Here is a 23,179-nt window from a genome sequence, read left to right as displayed (position 1 = left end):
AATCACATGGCTAAGTATTGTAAAGTATTACGTAACTGCATGCCAAATACAAAAAGATTCACACATTAACCAGCGGAGAACGCATGTAAACTATGCCTGCTGTTATTACTCCAGCTTCAGCATCTCGTGCAGCACCTCGGTGACACAGGAGAAGCTGCAGCCTGCTGTTTGTTCTCCTTTGAGGGACGTCAACGCCGGCAGACCCCCCCCCCCCCCTGCAGTCTTCAGCTGCTTGGATTGGTTCAGGTTCCTGGAAGAGAACACAAAAGCAGTCAAGGATGAAACAGCGACTCTCTCAACAGGGAGGGAGATGTACGTTACCAACGGCAAAGGTCACCTAGAGGAGACGTCATCCCTGCCTACGGAGGGCTCCTGTTGCTCTGACCCCGCCCCCCGGAAGAAGGTTACCACATCACGGTAAGACAATACGAGGGCCTGACCTCGAGAACACAGCCGTCTTTCCTGGAAAGGAAACTCTTACAGAACCGAGCGACCTCAAACAAAGTGGAACCAAAGTCTTTACTGTTCTTATAAGACTTGAGAGCAGTTAAACTAAAGTAAAATAAAGTAAAAGCACTTGGTTTGTAGAGCGATGCTGTCACCCACTGTTGATTAGGAGTCCAAAAAATGCATAACTTAAGATTGTAAAATAAAAACAAATCTAAAAAAACAAACAAAACAAAAGTTGCTGTGTAGCAAAACAAAAATGAAGTAAAAAAATTGCTTTAGGTAACATTTTAAGTTTCTTAAACAGCCATACAAGTGCAAACAAAAAAAAAAATCATTTGTATCAAAACAAATAGATGGCTCATTCATTCATTTTTGGGTAAATAGATGACTATTCATGTTGAATGTAACTTCAAACACAAAGCTAACATGTGCAATAAAACTAAAATAAATCAAAAGTACTGCCATCATGTGTAAAGAGAAGTCCAACACTGAACTACTGAACATTGAAATACTGTATTTTGTGGTTTTATGCATTATTGTATATAACGGGCATTAAAAAAATATTTTAAGTAACATTTTAAGTGTAAGAAGTTCACAGCGGCCTGACAAAAGTTAAATAAAGTAAAAGTACTGCTTTCAGAGTGACACTCACCTAGTGCTGTCTATCAATTTGTTGTATTAAAATAAAAAAAAAAGCATGTTAACAGAAGTTGAACAAGTTATATCAAAATAAAAGTACTGTTTGCAGAGCAGTACCAAGTGGTTTCATAGGTATTGCTAAGGCTAATAAGCACTTTTATGTCATCTGGTAAATGAATGCTTCATGAATGTTCCATTGCCAGCTCTATGGTTACGATGTCTATTTTCCTTAATGGAAAAAAAACCAAAAGATTTGCCGACGTCCCCCCCATGATGGTTTTGGTATGCTTTTTTCCGGGAAACCTTGTTTGAACCTCCATTTTCACAACAAATCTGATGAACCCTCCGATTGAAAAAACAAATCATGTGTTGAAAAGTAACCCGAACCTCCGAAACACTGATCACTGAATACACACAGTAGCTAAACAGACTTCGGTGCAACACAAGAATCTCAACATGTCGTAGCCGACCAGATAGAAGTTTCAGTTTTCGGTGTCATGGATTTATTTAAAAGGCACAAAGATCTACGAACCAAATTCCATCATGTCAAGCTGCATGAATGCGTCAAGAGAAAACGTGGATGCGTCTTCATCTCAAGAGCTTTTTAATCATACATAGAAATTGAAGTTTGACAGTACCATTCATTTAGAATGTCGAAGCAGTATGTATATTTAGTGTAAGGAGCATAATGTTTTTTTTTTTTTTGCCGTTATCTGATGATGATGAAGCGTTGAGAAATACACCAGAGAGAAGAGTACATGACTAACACCTCAGACTACATTGGTAAACACCTTAAAGGCGACATTTATCTGTGGTTTATGTACCAATGTGCGCGCCCCCCCACCCCGGCCCCCTGTGTGTGTGTGCCTCCTTTTCATCCGCAGAACCTTGAACAAAAAACACAAACACCTGTGATGTGACATCTGTGCGAACGACACACCATGACGAAGACACCTGGCTGGTCTTCTACGACATCGCCCGTGCTTAAACGTGACTGAATGATGACGCCGAAATGTTTACGTGAGGGGCGGCGACGTTACTGCAATCGAGTGTCACGTTATAGGCATAAAAACACTCCGCTCGCTTCCGTAGCCGTACATCCATATCAGCTGCCCCGAACATCCATTTATCGCCAAGACAAAAAAAAAATAATAATGCGGGCGTGAAAGCTCTATATGCTTTTTGTGCTATCCGACAAGCGCCACAATTTTTCCGACCAGCTACAGTCCCAAAGCAAGGAAAAACATGTACAAGACAGGAGGGAGGAACAGATAATTGGCCTACGAATCCTGCAATTATTTCCGTTTAAGAGCAATTAGCCAGCACGTGCGGCATCACACACGTTTCCTGCCGCCTTTCTCTCTTTAAAAAAAAAAAACTTTAAACTGCTTCTGAGCGCTTCTTCCAGAGCTGTAAATGACGGAAGCTGCTGCGTTTTTTTGCGTCGTGGCTTCCAGTGGGTGCCCTCGTGCACCGAAACAGGTGGGTGGGAGGGGTGTGTGTGTGTGTGTAGGTGCGTAATGTGTGCGGCGTTAAGGCTGGGAAGTAGGAGGCTGTGCGGCGGCGGAAGAGGCGTGCTGCGACATGGCTGCCGGGGAGGACATGGACTGGACCATGGGCTGGGCCGGAGGGGGCGGTGGAGGCTGAGGCTGCAGGGCCCCTGAGTGCGTGTTGGGGGAAGGTGGGGGGGTCGGACGTTTGAATTTGTCAGGGCTGGTGCTTCTCCTTGGGGAGGGCCTCTGGTTAGAGACAGAAACAACAACCGTGAATAAGTGTACTGTACTACAACTTCTATGTAATAATGTCAAATGTCATATTTAATGTATTTTTAAATTTGTACAAATATTTCAATGAAGTATATATTTACACAATTTATTTTTAAAAATGTATTACTTTTTTTAAATATTTTTAAATATATACATATACACTATAGTAATGGTTTAATTTCATTTGAACATGCATCAGATTACAATTGAATGCATCACATAATCAGTTCACAGTTCCACATGTCCAAAAAGGAGTAGGAAGAAGCAAAGCTTATTAAATCCTACCCCTCCATCTGGTACTTTTACAATCAGTAACTGTTACATTTGTTCACTTCCTGCTTTCCTAAAATAATTTAAGGTTTTTTTTATGTATTTAATTATTTTTTTGTCACGTACCAAAGTACAAGGTGATATGACCATACAATGACATAATGGGTACCATAGTAACTGTCAATATATAATATATATATATACACAATATATATAATACATCATGACAGGTTCAAGACTCCTTGTATTTAGCAAACATCAACTGCTTGTATTGTTTCTTGAATTGATTTCCTTACTCAATCCATTCCATAGTTTAATTCCACATACCGAAATGTGGAAATACTATTTTAAAAAAATACTTTAAAAAATACTTTTTCCCCCCAAAATGTTGCCCCTCTCATGTAGCTAAATAAGGGTAAATGACAACAACAACAAAAAAACTAACTATAAATAAACCAGTACAAGCACAAAAAAACTTTGCCTTATTATATTTGTAAAGGTGAAATGTGGATCCAGGTCTATTGGATCTCGATGTGTCTGATATCAGATATCATCACACATCCCTCTGTGTGCTACATTAAAAATCAAGTTGTGGCACAGAGTTAACAAAAGTTCCTAAAATTCAATTTGCGCAACTTTCCAGATGCGGGCGTCAGTGACTCACCGCTACGGCGTGGGAGGAGCTTCCGTGGACGTGCAGGGCGGGGGTGTTGTAGTGGGAGATGGCGGCTCTGGACAGAGTGGCCGGTGGGGTGAAGCCAACTGTGTGGCCGCCATATGAGAGGCCTGCCATAACAGGAAGTTAGTCATCGGTTTGACTCAAGATGGTGTTTAAACCCAGGGGGGGTGTCCGGAGTGCGGCCTGGGGGGCATATTTTTAGCTCTTTGGATTGGTTTTGAGCATTTTTAGAAAAAGTATTCCATTTTTCAGTATCTGGGAAAAAGTTTGGACACCCTTGTCTTAACCTATGACTTGTGTTATATTGATATCTCCAGCATTGTGATTGGTGGATGAAAAATGACTCTTTATTTGCTTGTTTTTAAAACAAAGGTCGGGTTGATATGGGCTAGTTACGGTTCTGGAAAAAGCCCTGACGCATCCGACTCCAACTCTTGATTGTCCAAACATAAAATACTGATACTGCATCTTTCGGTCCAATTAACTCAACCCTCAAATGGCAGGTCAACACAACTTTGACAGAATCAACCTACCATAAAAGTTACAAGTTATGTAAGTTGCATTTATGGTTTTGATTTGGCCAGATGCAGAGGTCTGCTGCCAGGTTTCGTATCGCACTTTATTATGACACTTCGTGTGCGTGCATGGCGACTGTACATTGACCTTTTGGCGAATGACAATGTTAATTAGTTCAAGACGTGATGTCTTTATTAACGGTGTAGAAATTTGTACCTACCAGGTGAAATTGGGCGGCTGGAGCTCGGGGAGGGAGTGTAAGGGATGGGGCTGGAAACCGTCCTTGCTCTCAAACCCTGTGCCGACATCTCATTGAAGTACCTGAGAAACGGAGACCAAATGAAACGAGAAACTGGCAAAGCGATGTAGGGCAGACAGGAATCGTATTTTATGGCGTGCACATGTAACAACTTTGGGTCAGCGCCATCACAAGAATCGTCCCCGTACCGCTCGTCGTCCATCTCCAGGCTGGACTCGCTCTCTGAAAGCTGTCTGCACAGAGCCTCCCGGCGCTCCATCTCTCGCTGGAGCTTTCTCTGTAACCTGATGTTCTCCTCCCGCATGTGTCGCTCTTCCTCGATGTACTGGGCACGCTTCTCCGTGTCTGAAGAAGGACACACAGGCATTTTTTGTTAAATAATATTCTACCCGTTTAAAGAATAAAGTGGGGCAGTGCTTGTTTATGGATAATAAATAAAGCAAGCAATATACAGTGTGTGTACTTCTTTACAATGTTTGCGCTTTTTCGCCCCCTGGTGGCGACAATGAAGCAGGTCACTACTGTGCACATCAGGGCTATTCAACTAAATTATTTAATAGGGGACACATTTTCACAAAGTTTGGGACTGGATGGGTCAGACTTGTTTCTTATTTAGTAGTCCTATTTTGTATGTGTCGTCAATGCAAGGCGAGGCCATTCCGTCACATTTTTACTTCACCAACTGACTGATAGTCATAAATAAAGCCATAAAGTCATAAGAAACGTAAACAGGAGCACCCTGTCTAGTCAAAGATCCTCCATATCAGCGTGGGCGAGAGCGGGTTTGGGATTAGGTAATGAGTCCTTTGCAGTTTTTAAGAAGCTACTGCAACAAAAAGAAACTTTATATGACATGATTCATTTGATTCTTTTAAGAACCAACTCCATACCAAATGCTTCAAATATCAACTATATGACATGATTTCTTTGTTGTTGTTAAGAACTTACTGCAAAAAAAAAAGCCACCCAAAGATTTGATAGGACAAGAGCGCTGTACTGCTTGAGTGGCTTTTTTTTTTTAATTGGCCCACGGCTCTTTACATTTTAAACAATTTAACAAGAAAGTGTTTTAAAAAGGGGGAAATCAGCAGTAATTTTACAAGAATAAAGCCAAAATATTGAGAAAAATCAGTAGTCAAACAATATGTCGTAATTTGACTGGAATACTAATATTCATTCATTCATTTTCTACCGCTTATCCTCACGAGGGTCGCGGGGGGTGCTGGAGCCCCAGCCAGCCAGCCAATCACAGGGCACATATAGACAAACAACCATTCACACTCACATTCATACCTATGGACAATTTGGAGTCGCTAATTAACCTAGCATGTTTTTGGAATGTGGGAGGAAACCGGAGTACCCGGAGAAAACCCACGCATGCACGGGGAGAACATGCAAACTCCACACAGAGATGGCACCGAGGGTGGGATCGAACCCGGGTCTCCTAGCTAACCACTCAACCAACATGCACCCCCAACCCACGGCACTTTACACTTTAAACAATGTAACAAGAAAATGTTTTAAAAAGGGGGGAAATTAGCAGTAATTTTACAAGAATAAAGCCAAAATATTGAGAAAAATTTGTAATCTAACAATATGTCAAAACAATATGAAAAATGTTTTATTTTATTTTTAAAGTAAAGTAAAATATTATGAGAAAAACAAACGACTATGCTATAATTTTGGGAAAAATTAGACTATATCATCATGGGAATGAAGTCACAACAATACAAAATGAAAACTGGCCAAGATACTTTAAGAAGAAAATTAAAATATTTGAAACATTGAAATAATACTGCAAAAATGGGACCCGTATCATAAAGGAGAGATGCAGTTTTCTCTTGAAGAATATGAACTTCTTAGCATTACGAACTATCAGGGTGGTCCTTGTATCCTTTCATGCTTCACTCTATGGCCCCTGATGGGAACTGCTGGGGTAAAAACAAAGACCAGCATGTCCAGTTCATGTAGATGGAACCGGATGTAGGCCAGTAAGGCCACTTACGTTGCAACTCGGTGGTGCGCAGGCTTTTCTTAAGCCTCTCCACCTCGTTTTTCAGGAAGCGGATATGCCGCATCATGTTCTCGGGGGAGTCTATCTCCATGGAAACGTCTCTTGGGGATGGAGGGGCTGACACGGGCTGGTCCAACTTCTCCTGTAAGATCCTGTTGGGGGTTTTTGTAAAAAAAAAAAAAATACAATGCTCATCATCATAAATAGAAAATATGATAACAGACCTGCCAACCTCAAAGTCATTTTATGAGTACTCCAGAGTGGAAAAATGCTTACATGTTGGCAGGTCTGAGATAAAAATGAAATCTATTCAAATGTTATCAATCAGGCACAAAAGGCACCTTTTCTCTGCCTCCAGCTTGTCCATCCGCTTCCAAAGTCTGTTGACGAGGGCTTCTTGTTCCTGCTCTAAAGTGTTCTCAAGGTCGATCTTCTCCCGCCTCAACTGGAGGATTAATGAGAGAAAAAAAAAAACATTCAGCAAACTGAAAAGTGTACAGCATGTCCATTTCAAGGTCCTGGTCCAGATAGTGTGCTTGCCTGAGGTTGCGGAAAGACACCAAAATAGCCAAGCGGACGCATTTCTCACCTTGTTTTTATACTTTCACGTGTTTATGACCTTGTTCAAGTTCAATCAAGTGTGCATTCTCACTGGAATTGTACTTTTCAGGAACATCCTCATAGAATACACATTCCGTGTTGACGTAACAAAAGGTTGCCGTGGGTCAAATGAACACAACTCGTAGCAGTCCATTTAGAATTTTGTCTGGAGTACATTAATAATTTCATTATTAATAAACAAATTAGAAGCAAACAGTACATCTGGATTTAGTAGTTAAAACAATGTTGTGCCACATAAAATTTAATTATATTTGTAAAAAATATAATAAAATATGAAAAAATATATAATAATAAACAATCCTAAAAACCCCTAAAACTGTTTTTAAAAAAAGTACAAAAATATTGTTAATAAAATAGTTCTAAAAATTATTATTTTTTAAATGAAACACTGTGGAAAAACATTGCTAGAGTTTTTTTAAGCTAGATTAAATATTTAAATTGATACTAAAGCTAAATAAAACAGGGATTTTTATCATTACCTGAATAATAAATAATATAATAAAATAATTAATTACTGGCCCACTACTAATTAATCTTGAAGACCACAAATCGAATAGTCTAGTATTTAAACTTAGTAGTTAAAACAATGTTGTGCCACGTAAAATGTAATTATATTTGTAAAATTTGTATAATTTTTTTTTAACAATCCTAAAAACAACTAAAACTTTTTAAAAAAAGTACAAAAATATTGTTAATAAAATAGTTATAAAAACTATTATTTTTTAAATGAAACACTGGGGAAAAACATTGCTAGAGTTTTTTTTAAGGTAGATTAAATATTTAAATTGATGAAGCTAAATAAAACAGGGATTTTTATTATTACTTGAATAATAAATAATATAATAAAATAATTAATTACCGGCCCACCACTAATTAATTTTAAAGACCACAAATCAAATAGTCTAGTATTTAAACTTCTTTAATTAATCTCATTTTCTATGCTGCTTATCCAGTTTTATCCACAATTTGGCCAATGAACACAACCTGTATCTTTCTGGAATGAGTCTAACTGATGGGATGCAATGGGTTAATAATTGTGGTGACGTCCTTTTCTGGTAAGAACCAGCTTCATTTTGAGAAGTATGCAGTGCATTACACAAGCGCCACGAGTAATCAACATTTACAGGAACAATCCCATCCTTGCAGACGTCACCCAGCCAGGATAAACCTCCCTTGCTTGCACGTTGGAACGCGGGCATCGTCGTGATCTAAACTTTTGTGTACGTACCTGCTCCAATGTCAGCTGCTTGGAGATGGTCTCGTTCTCCATCTTCTTGATCTTCTTCATGAGCTTGTTGACCTGGAACTCCTGCTCCTGCTCCAGGTGCTGCTCCAGCTCAGCCTTCTCGTGCTGGAGCTGGGATGGCGTAGAGAAGAAACGAGCGCGGTGAGCGAGGAGAAGAAGCGCACAAAAAGGGAAGACGAGCCGTGAGTCACTCGTCAACTATTTGAAGACAACAGTGGAAATAAAAAAAAAAAAAAAGACATCCATGTTTGCTTCAAAAACAAGATGGGAATGAATGAGGTGGCAGCCATGGTAACCGCGTTGGGCAGATAAGACGCGCTAACACGAGGTGAGGGTCAACAACACGTCTTTTGCGACAGATTATATCATCGACGCTTACTCATCGCGAGGGAAAGCGCGCGACTGACTGTTTCCATTGTAGTTGGATGACTAAAGCAGACATTAAACCTGCGAGAACAAACGGCAGAATGGTACCAAAAAACGGCCAACAGACGGAAAAAGGGGCAGCGTGACATCATGGTGAGCCTTTGAAGCCTCCGGGAAGGTTCAAAATACAGCTGATGACAATCCCCACGGCTTCTGTGTGCTTTGCAATAGGTTGATCATGTTAGAGTGAGTTCATCCGTTCCAGGGTCAAACCTTGGCCATCATACAAACTTGCTGCGTTCGTCTGGGAGGCGAGTCTCTTTACACTCAGGGTAAAATTACTACTAGTGATGCTCGCTTTAGCCATATTGTACTGAGCAGCCATGACAGAAAGCTATGTCTTAATAAATTCTGTACACAAACTAAACACAAAACACCAAAAAAGTGAAAAGTACGGACATAATTTGCCCACTCGTGACAACGGCAGTTTAATCCCGATGCAACTTGAGTGGAAAAAAAAGAGCTATGTCTTAGTAAGTTCTGTGGTTATCATCACCCACCGATGGTCGCAGTGTTTATGCTGTCATTTTTCATCTTCTGGCGTAGTATTAGAGCCACAACAAAGGCATCAATTTCAGTGATGGCTGTGTGAAAGTGCCAACATAAAACACAAAAAAAGTGCGGACATGAGTTGCCCACTCGTGACAATGGCGGTTTAATCCCGATGCAACTTGAGTGAAAAAAAAAAAAAACGATCAAACTCCAAACACTGCGCACCTTTAAGGGGCACAGTTAAGATATATAAAACATTTAACTAGCCTTGTAATGACTTTTCTCCCGATTCCACTCACTTGCATGAGTTTCCTGGACAGCTCGTTGGTGAGGAACTCCTCCTCCTTCTCATAGTTGACAGCCAGGGTCTCCTTCTCCTTCTGGAGGGCTTGGATTTTCTTGAACAGGGTGTTGCTGATGAATTCCTCCTCCTGCTCCGCTCTGGCTTGCTAAAATCAAATTAAATCAACTTTATTTGTAGAGCACTTTTTCCTGCAAAGACATGCATCACAAAGTGCTTTACAGAATTAGAAACAATTAACACAATTAAAAGGAAAAACAATTACTAAGAAAGCCCCTCCCCTCCCGCCCTCCATACTACACACACACACACAGTAGGGAGACCAGTGGGGCCGTCCACACTGGGAGGAACCGCAGGCCGTGCACCCATGCCCCCCGACTCCGACGGGACGGGCGGACCCCCACATCAAATGGAGGAACCCCCAGCCGTCCGGGTCGAAGGGACCCAAGGATGGCACCCCCTCAACGGACCCGACACAGCCACCAGTGAGGAGGACCCCCCCTGAGGAATTACTGGAGTTAAAAGCTAAAGACTAAGAGCATAAAATAGGACTAAAAAGATAAAAACTTTTTAAAAAGTTTTTTTTAATTAGTTAAAAAAATTATTTAACTAACTAAAAAAAATAGTTAAAAGCCTGATTATGATCTGATCTTTAATCTTTTTTTTTTTTTTTTTTAAATATCAACAGTCTCCACAGTCCTGAGGTTCTCCGGCAGGCCCCCCCACAGATGGGGGGCCATAGTGGCTAAATGCTGCCTCACCGTGGGTTTTGGTATTATTAAAAGGCCAGTGCCGGAGCACCGCAGGGTCCACGGGGGTTGATCTGGCAAAAGCAGATCAGATAAATAACAAGGTGCAAGGCTGTTAAGACATTTAAAAACCAGTAAGAGAATCTTAAAAATCGATCCCGAAGCGGACGGGGAGTCAATGTAGCGACTTTAAAACTGGTCCTCTGGTCCTCGTCAGAACGCATGCGGCTGAGTTCTGTAATAATTGCTGATTTAAAATACTTTTTTTTTTGCTAGATGGGAGAAATAAGCATAACAAATATTAGCATTTTGAGTTTGAACATGCAGATGGGAAGCACAGTAGCTGCAACAATAAGCTGATGATTCACTCTTGCATTTCACTGGCACAACATTGGGGAAAGTGACCCCCCCCCCCCATGGCTTGTCAGATGTCAAGGGAGGGAATCAGGAGGTAACATTTCAGCATGATGATGCACACAAATGAATCATCTTGGCAATGAGGAGAAGGAGGCAGAGAAGAGGACACCCCAGCTAAGCCTCACCTTCACCCTGCTAGAGTGGACTGGGTGCAGCAGGGGTGGTTCAACTTGCCAGCCAGCCAACACATGAGCTTCTGTGTGTCTGTGTGTGTGTGTGTTAGCTTGGCCTACATACTTGTCATCTCACTATGGGATCTGTTACACTTCTAGCAAAGCAAGCAAGCATGTCAAAGCCGAGTTAGCACTCAGCTAGCACAGCTAGTTTGTGTCTTAATCGGATGCTCCGAAAACCAGCTTAGTACATGACTTTAAGTTGGCTGTCAACATGAGTTTAGTAGCCAGGGTTAGCTTAATGTTAGCAGAGATTAGCTGTTAGCGCAAAACAAAACAAAGCCAACTAGCTAGCTTAGCTAGCTAGCACTAACGTAAACGTTAGCACGCCAGCACACATACACACGTTATGTGTTAGCAACATGCTAATGCTAAGCTCCACACGGGGCCTAATGGCACATCACACTCTAAGTCGATGCTAGCTAAATGACAAACAGTATCAAGTGCGGTGTTGTCACGTCGCTAAGCTAAGCTAAATGGCTACTCACAATAGTGACGCTAGCTTTGCGGAGGTCCCGGTTCTCCTCCTGCAGCGCCTTGCACTTGAGTTTGAACGTCTCCAGCTCGATCTTCAGAACTTTATTCTCCTGCTGCAAGGATGCCAGCCGGTTGGTGAGCTCCTCCAGGCGAAACTGGGAGATAACGATGCTCGGCTTGCCCGAATTCGAAGCGGAGGACGACATCGGGGTGGCCGAGGTGCTCCCCGCTCCGTCGGTGTCGCTCTCGCTCGCGCTGTCCGCCATGGCTGTGCGACAGTGAGGCAGAGGCGAGGAGGAGGGGGAGGGAGGGGGGGAGAGGGAGGGAAGAAGCTCAGCCCAGCGCGCGTCACCTTGCTTGCCGATCGAAGACAGCGCCCCCGTATGGATGACTCCAATATTGCACGGTGACTTCATAAAACTGCTCCAACTTTAAAACGTCATTAAGGATACCGAAAACTTTTGATCTACTTTGGAACCTATTCAGTCCCTCTAATTGAAACACGTCTTATTTATTTAGCCACAAATTATTCTGTCCTATGGTCACAATAATAGTCATAATTTATTGATTGGACTGTATTTTTAATGCATAAAATGTCCTGGGTCTTTTATGACCCATGTTACTTGGCTTTAGTCTAATAAAACATAAAAAATATTTGATTTGACTCCCACACCCACAGGTCTAAACCTCACAACAAGCCAAAAATACTTGATTTCGGACTCATTAGGTCTAGGTTTTATAAAAAAAAACCCAAACAAACTGGTCTAGGTCTTACACAAGTCACAAAACCCTCAGGCGAGGCTCGTATAAGCTCCCAAACTAAACATCTTGTATGTCTTACAGGACCCACATTACTCGGTTTAGGTCTCATTAAAAAATCTAACCTGGTCATAGACCCAAATAATTAGGCCTGGGTCTCATAATAGAACCCCTAGAAGTTTGTTCTGGGTCTTTTCAGACCCAAAGTATTGGATATAGGACTCATAATACCCCCAACTATACGTCCTAAGTCTTTCAGGTCTAGGCTCTGGGTCATAAAACCCCCAACCCTTGGCCTGGACCAAAAGAATTCGGCCTGGATCTCATAAACCACCCAAAGTAACCCAAAGTATTGGGTATAGGACGCATAACACCCCCAAGTTAATTAATAAATTACATTAATTAATAATTACATTACATTAATAATACATTATTTGGTCTACAGTCGTGGCCAGACGTGGGGGGGTGACTTGGGGGGGTCACTCCAGACTTTGTGTAAAGGTCTAATATAAGTTAACTCAAGTGGTTAATTATTTAATATTTTGATTTTTAATAAAATTAAAACTGAAAAACAAAGAAATCCCTAATGGTAAAGTCATGATTATGAAATAAAAAGTCAAAGTTATGAGATAAAATGTTATGAGATACAAACTGCCCAAGTTTACCCCTATTCATTGGAACTTTTTATTACATAATTACCACTTATCTAATAATTAGACTAATTCATTTAGACTCATAATTATGACCATACCATTGAGATAGTTTTTTATTCTTTCAGTGGTGGACACTGACCGGCAAGTTCCTATTTCACCAGCACAAAATAAAAATAAAAATAAAAATAAAAATAAAAATAAAAATAAAAATAAAAATAAAAATAAAAATAAAAATAAAAATAAAAATAAAAATAAAAATAAAAATAAAAATAAAAATAAAAATAAAAATAAAAATAAAAAAATAAAAATAAAAATAAAAATAAAAATAAAAATAAAAATAAAAATAAAAATAAAAATAAAAATAAAAAACCACTAAAGACAACTTCTTTTCAAGCAAAATCAATGCAATTTTTATTTTTTGTCCCTTTTTTTAAAAACTTTTTTGCCTTTTTTTCTTGAAACGGTGTCATCATCTCTGCTATAGCTTCTAAAAGATAACCAAAGTGCTAGAATCGTTATTTATTATTACATTTGAATGGCTTCACTCGTTAGTAAATAATTGTACACCAAAAAAAAAAATCAGTTCGGGTGAAAACACATTATGAAACACAAACTTGATAGTTGAACCATTATCAAAGGATCATCTACACCCCCTTGCCCAATGATGATGACGATGATGATAATGAAAAAGAAACTGAATGTCCACAGCATTGACATCGGCGTCGCAGAAGACGAATGAAAACCAAAACACGTTGAAGACTCTCCTGCTTATCACCCAGCATCAGTCACGCTAATTATTTTGACTTTTTATGTAATACTATTGAGAGCTACAAATCATAATGTGGTGAATTAATAAGACATCACCCCCCCCCCCCAAAAAAAATGCCCTTATCTTTGCCATAATAAATGGACACACTGCTAGAAGATGCTTACAGTCTAAAACAGTGAAACAGTGTACAGACTCTTACACCTTATCGCAAAACAATACACTTTTACTTACATTCAACATTATTTGCCTCTCAAACTGCCCTCCACTTTTATGTACACACACACACACACACACATAAAACATTACATCCTCTGGAAGCTAATTTTGTACCCCCCCTGCCCACCCCTAAAACATGATAAATGCTTCAATGGTATCGCTGTTTAAAATATAAATCAGTGACAGGACCACAGTTAAAAGGGCTCGTGTTTGCAAACCGGTAGAAATTGTACTTAAAATAAAGTGGAGGGCATGCGTGGAAAATACTCTGCAGAAAGGCTCGGCGGGAATTAAGTTTAATCCCGCTTTTGGGAACACTGATTTTGTGGAAAGTTAAAATCAAAGCATCTTTTTGTATTTTTTTTTTTTTTCCCCCATGTACAAACATTATACCCGCTCTATTTTACAAGAAGCTGTGTTCCACACAAATCTTTAAAAGTGAAATTTACTCGAAAAGACCTCTCCGGTACCGGTAGTATATTAAGAATTGTACACATTCTGCCTCTATATACAGAAAAAAGGTTTTTTTTTTGTTTAAAAAAGGAAGAAAAATGTCCCCAAAGAATGGAGAGTGGGTTCAAGAAAAACTATAAGGCCAGTGTTGAAAGTGTTTTGTGTTTTCTTCGTGCTCTCTGTCGCCACCGTGTGGATGGAGCTCTTGTGCCGTCTTTGGTAGCGCCGCCAAAGCAGGAAGTGTTCGGTACGGCAACCGCCCGGGCCCTTTTTTTTTTTTTTTTTTTTGATTGACAGGGAGTGAGTCTGTCATGTTGTTGTCGTTGGAAGAGGGGCGTCGACTCTTCTCAAGCGAAGCCCGTTTTGGTCGAAGCAGATGCTGGCTGGCTGGAGTCTCGGCCATCCCGTACTGAGTCCTCAAACTGGAACCCCACCCTCCTCCTCCTCCCAGGAACATGGAATATGATCCCACCATGGCTGCGGGACACATAAAAAGCATAATTTGTAATTGTAAAAAGCGACACCGCGGGCTTCACTACACATCCTAAAATAAAGCCTGAACTAGCTGCCAGACATTTGGCTGGCTGGAGTCTTGGTCATCCCATACTAAGTCCTCAAACTGGACCCCCCCCCTTCTCCTCCCAGGAACATGGAATATGATCCCACCGTGGCTGCGGGACACATAAAAAGCATAATTTGTAATTGTAAAAAACTACACCGCAGGCTTCACTACACATCCTAAAATAAAGCCATAACTAGCTGCCAGACATTTGGTTATTTTGTGATGCCTGAAGCTCAGTGCGTTACCATGGAAACCTTTGCTGGCCTCCGCAAAGTCGTGCAGATGGACACGAATGCAGCATACGGGCCAACAGCAGTGGGGCTTAACATTGATCCTGGTGGGATACCAGTGGCTTTTTTGCGAGTGAGACACAGCCTCTGAGTCAGGGATTTAGCGGACAAAAAAAAAAAAAAAGAGGGGGAGTGATGAGTTAAATATTGCTCATCAGCGCTTTGTCACTTGTGCCTTTTGTGCCTACACACACACACACACACACACACAAGACACACAAACTTATTTGAACAAATGCTGGCAGAGAATGACCACCACTAAGCATTTTCCAAAATACGTCGGGGGGGGGGGGCAAAATCATTGATTCAGCCAAGCCACTTTTTACAAAAAAAATATTAAATAAAATACAGTCATATACAGTGGTACCTTGGTTAACATCCGCCCCGGTTAGAGTATGTTTTGGTTAACAATTAATTTTGTTTTTGCTTGCACTTGCCCGCCTGTTACTGAAATACTACAAAACATAACAAAAAATACATAAATATTATCATGAACAATACATTAGGTCAGGGTTCTGCAACCTACGGCTCCAAAGCCGCATGTGGCTCTTCAGCCTCTTTGTTATGGCTCCCTTCGCAAGGCTGTATTTTTTTTTTTTTAACACCCGAATGAGGAAAATACGCATCTTTGGTGGACACTGTCCCCAAAGCCTTGTCGTACCTGGCAAGAGAACAAGCGTCCCTATGAGTGAAGCTTCTTGTCTCCGGGCCTCCTGTCGTCCTTTCGCCTGCTATTCCTCGACCCGCCTTCCTTCTGAAATATGCAAGAAAAAGCACAATTAAAAACGTTGAGACAACACCGATTAAGTTGCAAGCTTGACGACACTCGGGTTCACATTGCAGTATCGCTACTGGAAGCAGAAATGTAACACCTGAGTGAAGAAACATCTATACATGGACAAAGTTGGGGTTAGCAGAAAAAAGGTTGTATTTTGTTAGTAGCACATTGTTTGAATCCGGCGAACCTCTGAAACCACATCATTAGGTACACTGAGATCCAGTATTATTTCATGTTGCTACATGAAATAACCAACATTATCATATACTACAGTATTAATTGGCCCAAAACCCTAAAACCGCCTATGAATGATACAAGAAAAGGCCGAAATCTATAATTTTTTAAATCTTTTTTTAAAATTACTGCTGATATAAAAAATATATTTTATATTTACCATATTTTCTGGAATATAAGTCACTCCGGAGTAAGTCGCACAAGGCCAAAAAAAGCATAATTAGGTAAAAAAAAACATACATAAGTCGCACTGGAGTATAAGTTGCATTTTTTGCAGGTAATTTATTTGAACTACTTGACCAAAACAGACATTACGTCCTCTTGGAAGGCAAGTTCTAACAATAAAAGAATAGAGAACAGGCTGAATAGGTGTAAGATATGCTAACACAATGCTTATTCAGCTACACAAAAAAAATAAACATGAACAGAAAAGGTGTCCAGTATTTATGGAACATAAACACTTTTTTTTAATTTATAAGTCGCTCTGGAGTATAAGTCGCAGGAACAGCCAACCTATGAAAAAAAGTACGACTTAGTCCAGAAAATACGATATTTTTTTTCTATACATTTTTTATCTTTTTTTTAATTACTGCTGAAAAAATATATTTTATATTTACCATATTTTCTGGAATATAAGTCGCTCTGGAGTATAAGTGGCAGGAACAGCCAACCTATGAAAAAAAGTACGACTTAGTCCAGAAAATACGATATTTTTTTTCTATAAATTTTTTTATCTTTTTTTTAATTACTGCTGAAAAAATATATTTTATATTTACCATATTTTCTGGAATAAAAGTCGCTCTGGAGTATATGTCGCACAAGGCCAAAAATTAACAATTAGGTAGAAAAAAACATACATAAGTCGCACTGGAATATAATTCAATGTATTCATTTTTTTTACAGCCAACCTATGAAAAAAAAGTGCAACTTATAGTCCGGAAAATACGGTAATTAGTCCCAACACGTTCAACAAAAATTGTAACTGTAGCAATTTTTCCCATAGGAAATAATGTAACACCAATAAATCTGTTTTAGACACCTCAAAAATATAAACAAAAATATAAATATATGATTTTTTTTTAGTTTTTAGTTCTACATGCAGAAAATGGCCCTGTGATTGGCTGGCGACCAGTCCAGGGTGTACCCCAGCTGGGATAGGCTCCAGCACCCCCGTGACCCTCGTAAGGATTCATTCATTCATTCATTCATTTTCTACCGCTTTTTCCTCACGAGGGTCGCGGGGGTGCTGGAGCCTATCCCAGCTGTCTTCGGGCGAGAGGCGGGGTACACCCTGGACTGGTGGCCAGCCAATCACAGGGCACATATAGACAAACAACCATTCACACTCACATTCATACCTATGGACAATTTGGAGTAATAAGCGGCATAGAAGATGGATCGGAGCAGGAGGGGATAGAAAAGAATAAAAAAAAATTAATTCATTTTCTACCGCTTTTTCCTCACGAGGGTCACGGGGGGTGCTGGAGCCTATCCCAGCTGTCTTCGGGCGAGAGGCGGGGTACACCCTGGACTGGTGGCCAGCCAATCACAGGGCACATATAGACAAACAACCATTCACACTCACATTCATACCTATGGACAATTATAAGGATAAGCGGTAAAAAATGAATGAATGAATGATAATAAGATCACATGGTTTGTCCGGTATCAGGCCCTGTATCATGCCCCCATGTGCCAAACCATGTGATAAGTATCACATCTCGCCGTGCAAGTGTGCCTAATATAGTGGCATGTAGATAAGCACCGTCAGCATCCTCTTTTGTTAAAGAAACACAATGGACGCCCCCCCGTCCCAAACACCGTGTTGCCTCCTGAACAGCAACATTTTAGCGAAAACAAAGAGGGCGTCATCCAACCCAGCCCACCAAAATCGAACATTTCTTCAACTTAACGCTGAAAGCTATTCAAGTTTTTGATTGGTTCCGATCCAAAGGATCAAATCAAGTCCATCAAGCGTGCCAACAAGACTTTGCACCCCCGTTCATGCCAACCTCAGGCCCGTCGTCCTGCAGGATGGGACTTTGCTGAAGGTCCCCGTGCCATTTGTGGTTGTCTGCTGCGGAACTCGACACCCGTCGAATCACCTTCCTGATGACCTGTTCGGTGCGGAGAAAAAAAAAAAAAAACACAACCCAAGGATGCTAGTTTTCACACACACTCGTCTCGCCATTTAGTTAGCCTGCGTCCGTTAAATGCGACATTACTTTTCTACTGACGAGGTTACCGTCTTCGTCCAAGTAGTGCTCCTCGGTCACAGACTCGCCCGATATGTTTTTTGCTTCCTCGCCCTGAAAAGCGTTGGGTCAATACTTCATCAATCAAAACAAGCTCAGAAACAGCTCATGGAAAAAAAGTACGGCGGAATAAACCATCACCACACCAAGAAGAGACGTAGCATCTGGTTAGTAGGCAACAGCATGAGGAACGAGGCAAAACACATCACCGCACACCATAGCAACCTCCAGATACCATGCAAGTAAGCCCCCTAGAGGCCGAGCAGAGCAATGTGCATGAACGCTTTTAACATTTGGTAGAAGGAATGCGTCACCGTCAATGATTGACATCCAAATCCAAATGAGTTGTTCCAGTTCAAACATCACGTCTTCACACCATCGCCGTTTGTAAAAAATGAATTCATAATTAATATAGAGCCCATGTGATCACAACAACGAGGTGCGCTAACGTGCTAAGCATGGACTAAGAGTGTATTTGTCGTTATATGACTTGGTCAGGGGCTGCGCGGTGGACAAGTGGTTAGCGCGCAGACCTCACAGCGAGGACACCAGGGTTCAATTCCACCCTCGACCATCTCTGTGACACACACAAACAGGAGTTTCATTTATGTTTTAAATGGCGTACTTCATCTTACCTTATTTTGTCTATTATATTGGGTATTATGAGTGTAAAGCCATTTAAAGCCGCCATTAGAGGGAGGCTGACGTCATTGCAGCACCCCAATGAATGCTTTCTCAGACGCAATGCATTATGGTAAAGCTTTAAAAGAGTTTTTTTTGTATTTTAAATCCATATTGGCGCTGCACGGTGGACGAGTGGTTAGCGCGCAGACCTCACAGCGAGGAGACCATGGTTCAATTCCACCCTCGGCCATCTCTGTGACACACACAAAGTTTCATTTATGTCTTAAATGGCGTACTTCCTCTTATTATGGCAACTATATTGGGTATTATGAGTGTAAAGCCATTTAAAGCCGCCATTAGAGGGAGGCTGACGTCATTGCAGCACCCCAATGAATGCTTTCTCAGACGCAATGCATTATGGTAAAGCTTTAAAAAAGTTTTTTTTGTATTTTAAATCCATATTGGGGTTGCGCGGTGGTCGAGTGGTTAGCACGCAGGCCTCACAGCTAGGAGACCCGAGTTCAATTCCATCCTGACTTGGTCAAGCCTTTTCTAACATTCAACATTATAAGATAAGTAATAAAAGTATGCAAGATTGGTATTGATTTTGGATTGATATCAGTATTGGCCAGGCTGCTATGTTGGTATTGGATTATGAGTGGAAAAAACGAAAAAGTTTTTCCATGTTTTTCCTGTTTATCCTTGAATAACAGCGCCACCATGTGGTGTATGTGTCAGGAAAATAAAAGCACAGGCAGCACAGTTTTCAAATTCAAAAGCACACCAAGCAAAAAAACCAAAACAAACACCGGGATGTTCAACTGCAAGCCAAGACCCCCCTTTCTTCCCGGGATCGCAGGGTACCTTTAAAATGATACGCCGTCGGAAGATTCTCGTCGTTACGGTCTGTTCTTCCTCAGAGCCGGAATCTAAACTAACCCGCTGCAGGACGAGGCATTTTAACATCATTACACAAACTCAAACCAGGACATAAAGTCGTTTTAGACGGCACAATTTAGTGTGACAGCTACGCAATACGGATATCCATCGGAATCTGTGTGAAAAGAGTCGTTTGGAAACTCAAAAAGGGGGGAAAAAAGTGACAGTAATTCCAAACCAACCTGGACTTTCTTCTCCGACACCAGCGCTCCTTCTTCCTTTCTACCGTTCACCGACTCCGACGAGCCGCCCTGAGGTGAGTTCTTCGAGTTGTCACCGTTGCGTCGGGACCTCCCTGATTCGCCTCTGGACGAGGAAGTGATGGAATCGCTCGAATTCTCGTGACTGGTAAGGAACGGAGAATCGGGATTTAAGAAGAGACAGTTGGAAGTATAACTAATCCTAATCCCTGGAATGACATTTAAAACAACATGAAACATTTGAGACGCCATAGTTTTAAGTTCGTAACAGAGTAGGATCGAATAAGATCGGCTTCATCCGACTCCTTTCGAGCATGATGCGTACTTCCTCTTATTTTGTCTACTATATTGGGTATTATGAGTGTAAAGCCATTTAAAGCCGCCATTAGAGGGAGGCTGACGTCATTGCAGCACCCCAATGAATGCTTTCTCAGACGCAATGCATTATGGTAATGCTTTAAAAGAGTTTTTTTTGTATTTTAAATCAATATTGGGGTTGCATGGCGAACAAGTGTTTAGCGCGCAGACCTCACAGCGAGGACACCAGGGTTCAATTCCACCCTCGGCTATCTCTGTGACACACACAAACAGGAGTTTCATTTATGTCTTAAATGGCGTACTTCCTCTTATTATGTCTACTATATTGGTTATTATGAGTGCAAAGCCATTTAAAGCCGCCATTAGAGGGAGGCTGACGTCATTGCAGCGCCCCGATGAATGCTTTTTCAGACGCAATGCATTATGGTAAAGCATTAAAAGAGGTTTTTTTGTATTTTAAATCGATATTGGGGCTGCATGGCGGACAAGTGTTTAGCGCGCAGACCTCACAGCGAGGACACCAGGGTTCAATTCCACCCTCGGCCATCTCTGTGACACACACTTATGTCTTAAATGGCGTACTTCCTCTTATTATGTCTACTATATTGGTTATTATGAGTGTAAAGCCATTTAAAGCCGCCATTAGAGGGAGGCTGACGTCATTGCAGCACCCCAATGAATGCTTTCTCAGATGCAATGCATTATGGTAAAGCATTAAAAGAGGTTTTTTTGTATTTTAAATCCATATAGGGGCTGCACAGCGGACAAGCGTTCAGCGAGGCGTCCGTCCATCCGTCCATCCATCCATCCATCCATCCATCCATCCATCCATCAAATGTCGTCCTACCTTTCCCGCCTGTCGAGCAGGTCTGAGCTGACGCTGCGTCCCGGCGTTGGTGGCTCCACGTTCACGCTGGAGGATTCACTGTGCCAACCTGAAAGCGAGCACACGTCTTTTTCTGCCTGTTGGACACCAGCGACCGTCTCCTGGTCCTCCTCCTTCTTGTCCTCTGAGCCTTCTTCCATCTTCAGCTCTTCGTTTCCGCCTCCCTTCTTCTCCTCATCATTGAATCCATCCTGAGTGGACTGGCGTTCCCAAAGTGCCTCAACCCATTCCTTGGGGGAGAGGTCCGCAGCGTTTATTTTGCACCCAAGGTTGATAGTTTCTACTTTGTCCATCTCAGCCTTACTCACGTCCGGTTCCTCTACCAACCTATCCTTTGTCACCATCTCACATTTTTTCTCCACGTCTTTAATCAAGTCCCGTTGTACCCACTTTCCCACAAATCCCTCTTCCTTCTCGCATCCTCTTGCGTCCACTTCTCTGTCTTCCATGAGCGCTTTATCGGGCGTCGAAGGCGTTACAGATGGCGACAGTGAAGAAGAAGACGTGGAGAACGTCATGCTGATGTCCAACTCGCACGTAGCGCGCACAGGTTGCGATTTGGCGCCGGGGCCGGGCTCCATGTCTTTATAAGACCTGTCCTCCTCTTCGCTCAAAAGCAGCTGATCGTTCAGGGCGATGTGGGGCTTCCGCACCTTGGGCGGGACGAGACCCGGGGGATCAAAGATCGGGACGGAGAGGGCAAGCTGACATGGTCTGGGTGGGCTGTCTGGCTGCGCGGTACCTAACTCCGGGTTCCGTAGTCGGGGTTGGGAGTCGGTTGAAAAGGTGTCGGGTTGCGGGTGATGGTGATGGTGGACGGGGGAAGAAGGGTTGGGCGTGACAGGGAGTTCGGGCGACAGGAAATGAGGGTCGAAGTGAAGCGCAGCGGGGGAATGCAACTCTGCTAGAATGCTGTGATAATCTGTGGGTGACATGATAGATGCTACCAAAACACTGAAACAACACGCATGTACATCATGACATGGAAAAATGGAACTTCGATGTGAAGCAGGGACCCAAAAACCGGATTGTGCGTCATATTTTTGGACAAATCGACACATTTCTAGAGCTTTCCATCGGGAACATTAGTAACTTCAGCTGTGTTTACACTTGCAAGCATTTTGCCGTGTCATGCATCCATCCATTTTCTTCCGATTATCCGGATCCGGGTCGCGGGGGGGCAGCAGTCTCAGTAGGGAAGCCGAGAATTCCCGGTCTTTGGCCACCTACTCAAACATGCACTTATGCCAGGGGTGTCCAAACTTTTTCCAGCCAAGGTCAAAATCACTCTTTTTCACCATTTTTGCGTTCACTTTTTGTTTTTACATTTTTGAAACATTTCAACTTTCTTCTTAAATAATATTTGCAAAATGTTTCTTTTGCCATATTATGTTATACAACTTTGTTTGTTGCACATATTATGACTTTAAATGCCATTTTTAGTATAGTTTATTATCATAAAATTGTTAGAATATGACTTTTTTGTCTTAATGTTTCACATTAATCTACTACAATTACAGCAGTTTTTTTACTTTTCTGCTGTTATTGTTATAACTCTTTTAACTTAAAAAAATTATTTTTGTAATATTTTGTAATTTTCTTCATAATAGTATGAGTTTATTATTATAAAATTGTTAGAATATGACTTTTTTCTCTTAATGTTTGACATTAATCTACTACAATTACAGCAGTTTTTTTACATTTCTGCTGTTATTGTTTTTTTTTACTTTTATTTCACAACTCTTTTA

At 41.4% G+C, this 23,179-nt stretch overlaps 2 protein-coding genes across 42 annotated transcripts in view; both read right to left on the bottom strand.

Moving 5' to 3' along the window:
- LOC131108045 (ankyrin-3-like) overlaps positions 1–23,179 on the bottom strand; it is a 202,216-nt gene that overhangs the window by 47,125 nt on the left and 131,912 nt on the right. For 27 of the 41 annotated variants that reach the window (XM_078787294.1, XM_078787291.1, XM_078787293.1 and 24 more), the window contains 7 exons: positions 21,393–22,353; positions 20,210–20,372; positions 19,953–20,030; positions 18,435–18,518; positions 18,222–18,326; positions 15,859–15,951; positions 14,984–15,016 (listed from right to left, as the gene is read on the bottom strand). In XM_078787294.1, the coding sequence (XP_078643420.1) occupies positions 15,880–15,951; positions 18,222–18,326; positions 18,435–18,518; positions 19,953–20,030; positions 20,210–20,372; positions 21,393–22,353 (1,463 nt within the window). In that variant the 3' untranslated portion in view covers positions 14,984–15,016; positions 15,859–15,879. Of the gene's footprint in view, positions 1–14,779; positions 14,823–14,983; positions 15,017–15,858; positions 15,952–18,221; positions 18,327–18,434; positions 18,519–19,952; positions 20,031–20,209; positions 20,373–21,392; positions 22,354–23,179 lie in introns of those variants that run through there. The other 14 variants (XM_078787314.1, XM_078787287.1, XM_078787322.1 and 11 more) reach the window with 5 other exon arrangements.
- Positions 1,677–11,804, bottom strand: LOC131108236 (coiled-coil domain-containing protein 6-like). The gene is made up of 9 exons (XM_058059117.2): positions 11,507–11,804; positions 9,678–9,827; positions 8,443–8,571; positions 6,935–7,038; positions 6,585–6,745; positions 4,768–4,924; positions 4,541–4,641; positions 3,790–3,911; positions 1,677–2,828 (listed from the first exon to the last, which is right to left on the bottom strand). Exons 1-9 carry the CDS (start codon positions 11,759–11,761, stop codon positions 2,622–2,624), a joined length of 1,386 nt encoding a protein of 461 aa, XP_057915100.1. The 5' UTR covers positions 11,762–11,804; the 3' UTR covers positions 1,677–2,621.

This window comes from Doryrhamphus excisus, linkage group LG20 (assembly GCF_037039965.1).
Source record: "Doryrhamphus excisus strain RoL-2023G ecotype Guam linkage group LG20, RoL_Dexc_Guam_v1.1, whole genome shotgun sequence".
In the NCBI taxonomy this organism is placed as follows: Eukaryota; Metazoa; Chordata; class Actinopteri; order Syngnathiformes; family Syngnathidae; genus Doryrhamphus; species Doryrhamphus excisus.
The sequence above is the reverse complement of the archived record's forward strand: the minus strand, read 5'-3'. Positions and strand labels throughout refer to the sequence as shown.

Coding starts and splice junctions, on each gene's coding strand:
- LOC131108236 (XM_058059117.2), bottom strand. CDS start 11,761: ATGGCGGACAGCGCGAGCGAGAGCGACACCGACGGAGCGGGGAGCACC. Junction 9,828..11,506: donor GCAAAGCTAGCGTCACTATT/GTGAGTAGCCAT, acceptor ATTTGATTTTAG/CAAGCCAGAGCGGAGCAGGA. Junction 4,642..4,767: donor CTGGAGATGGACGACGAGCG/GTACGGGGACGA, acceptor TCCGTTTCTCAG/GTACTTCAATGAGATGTCGG.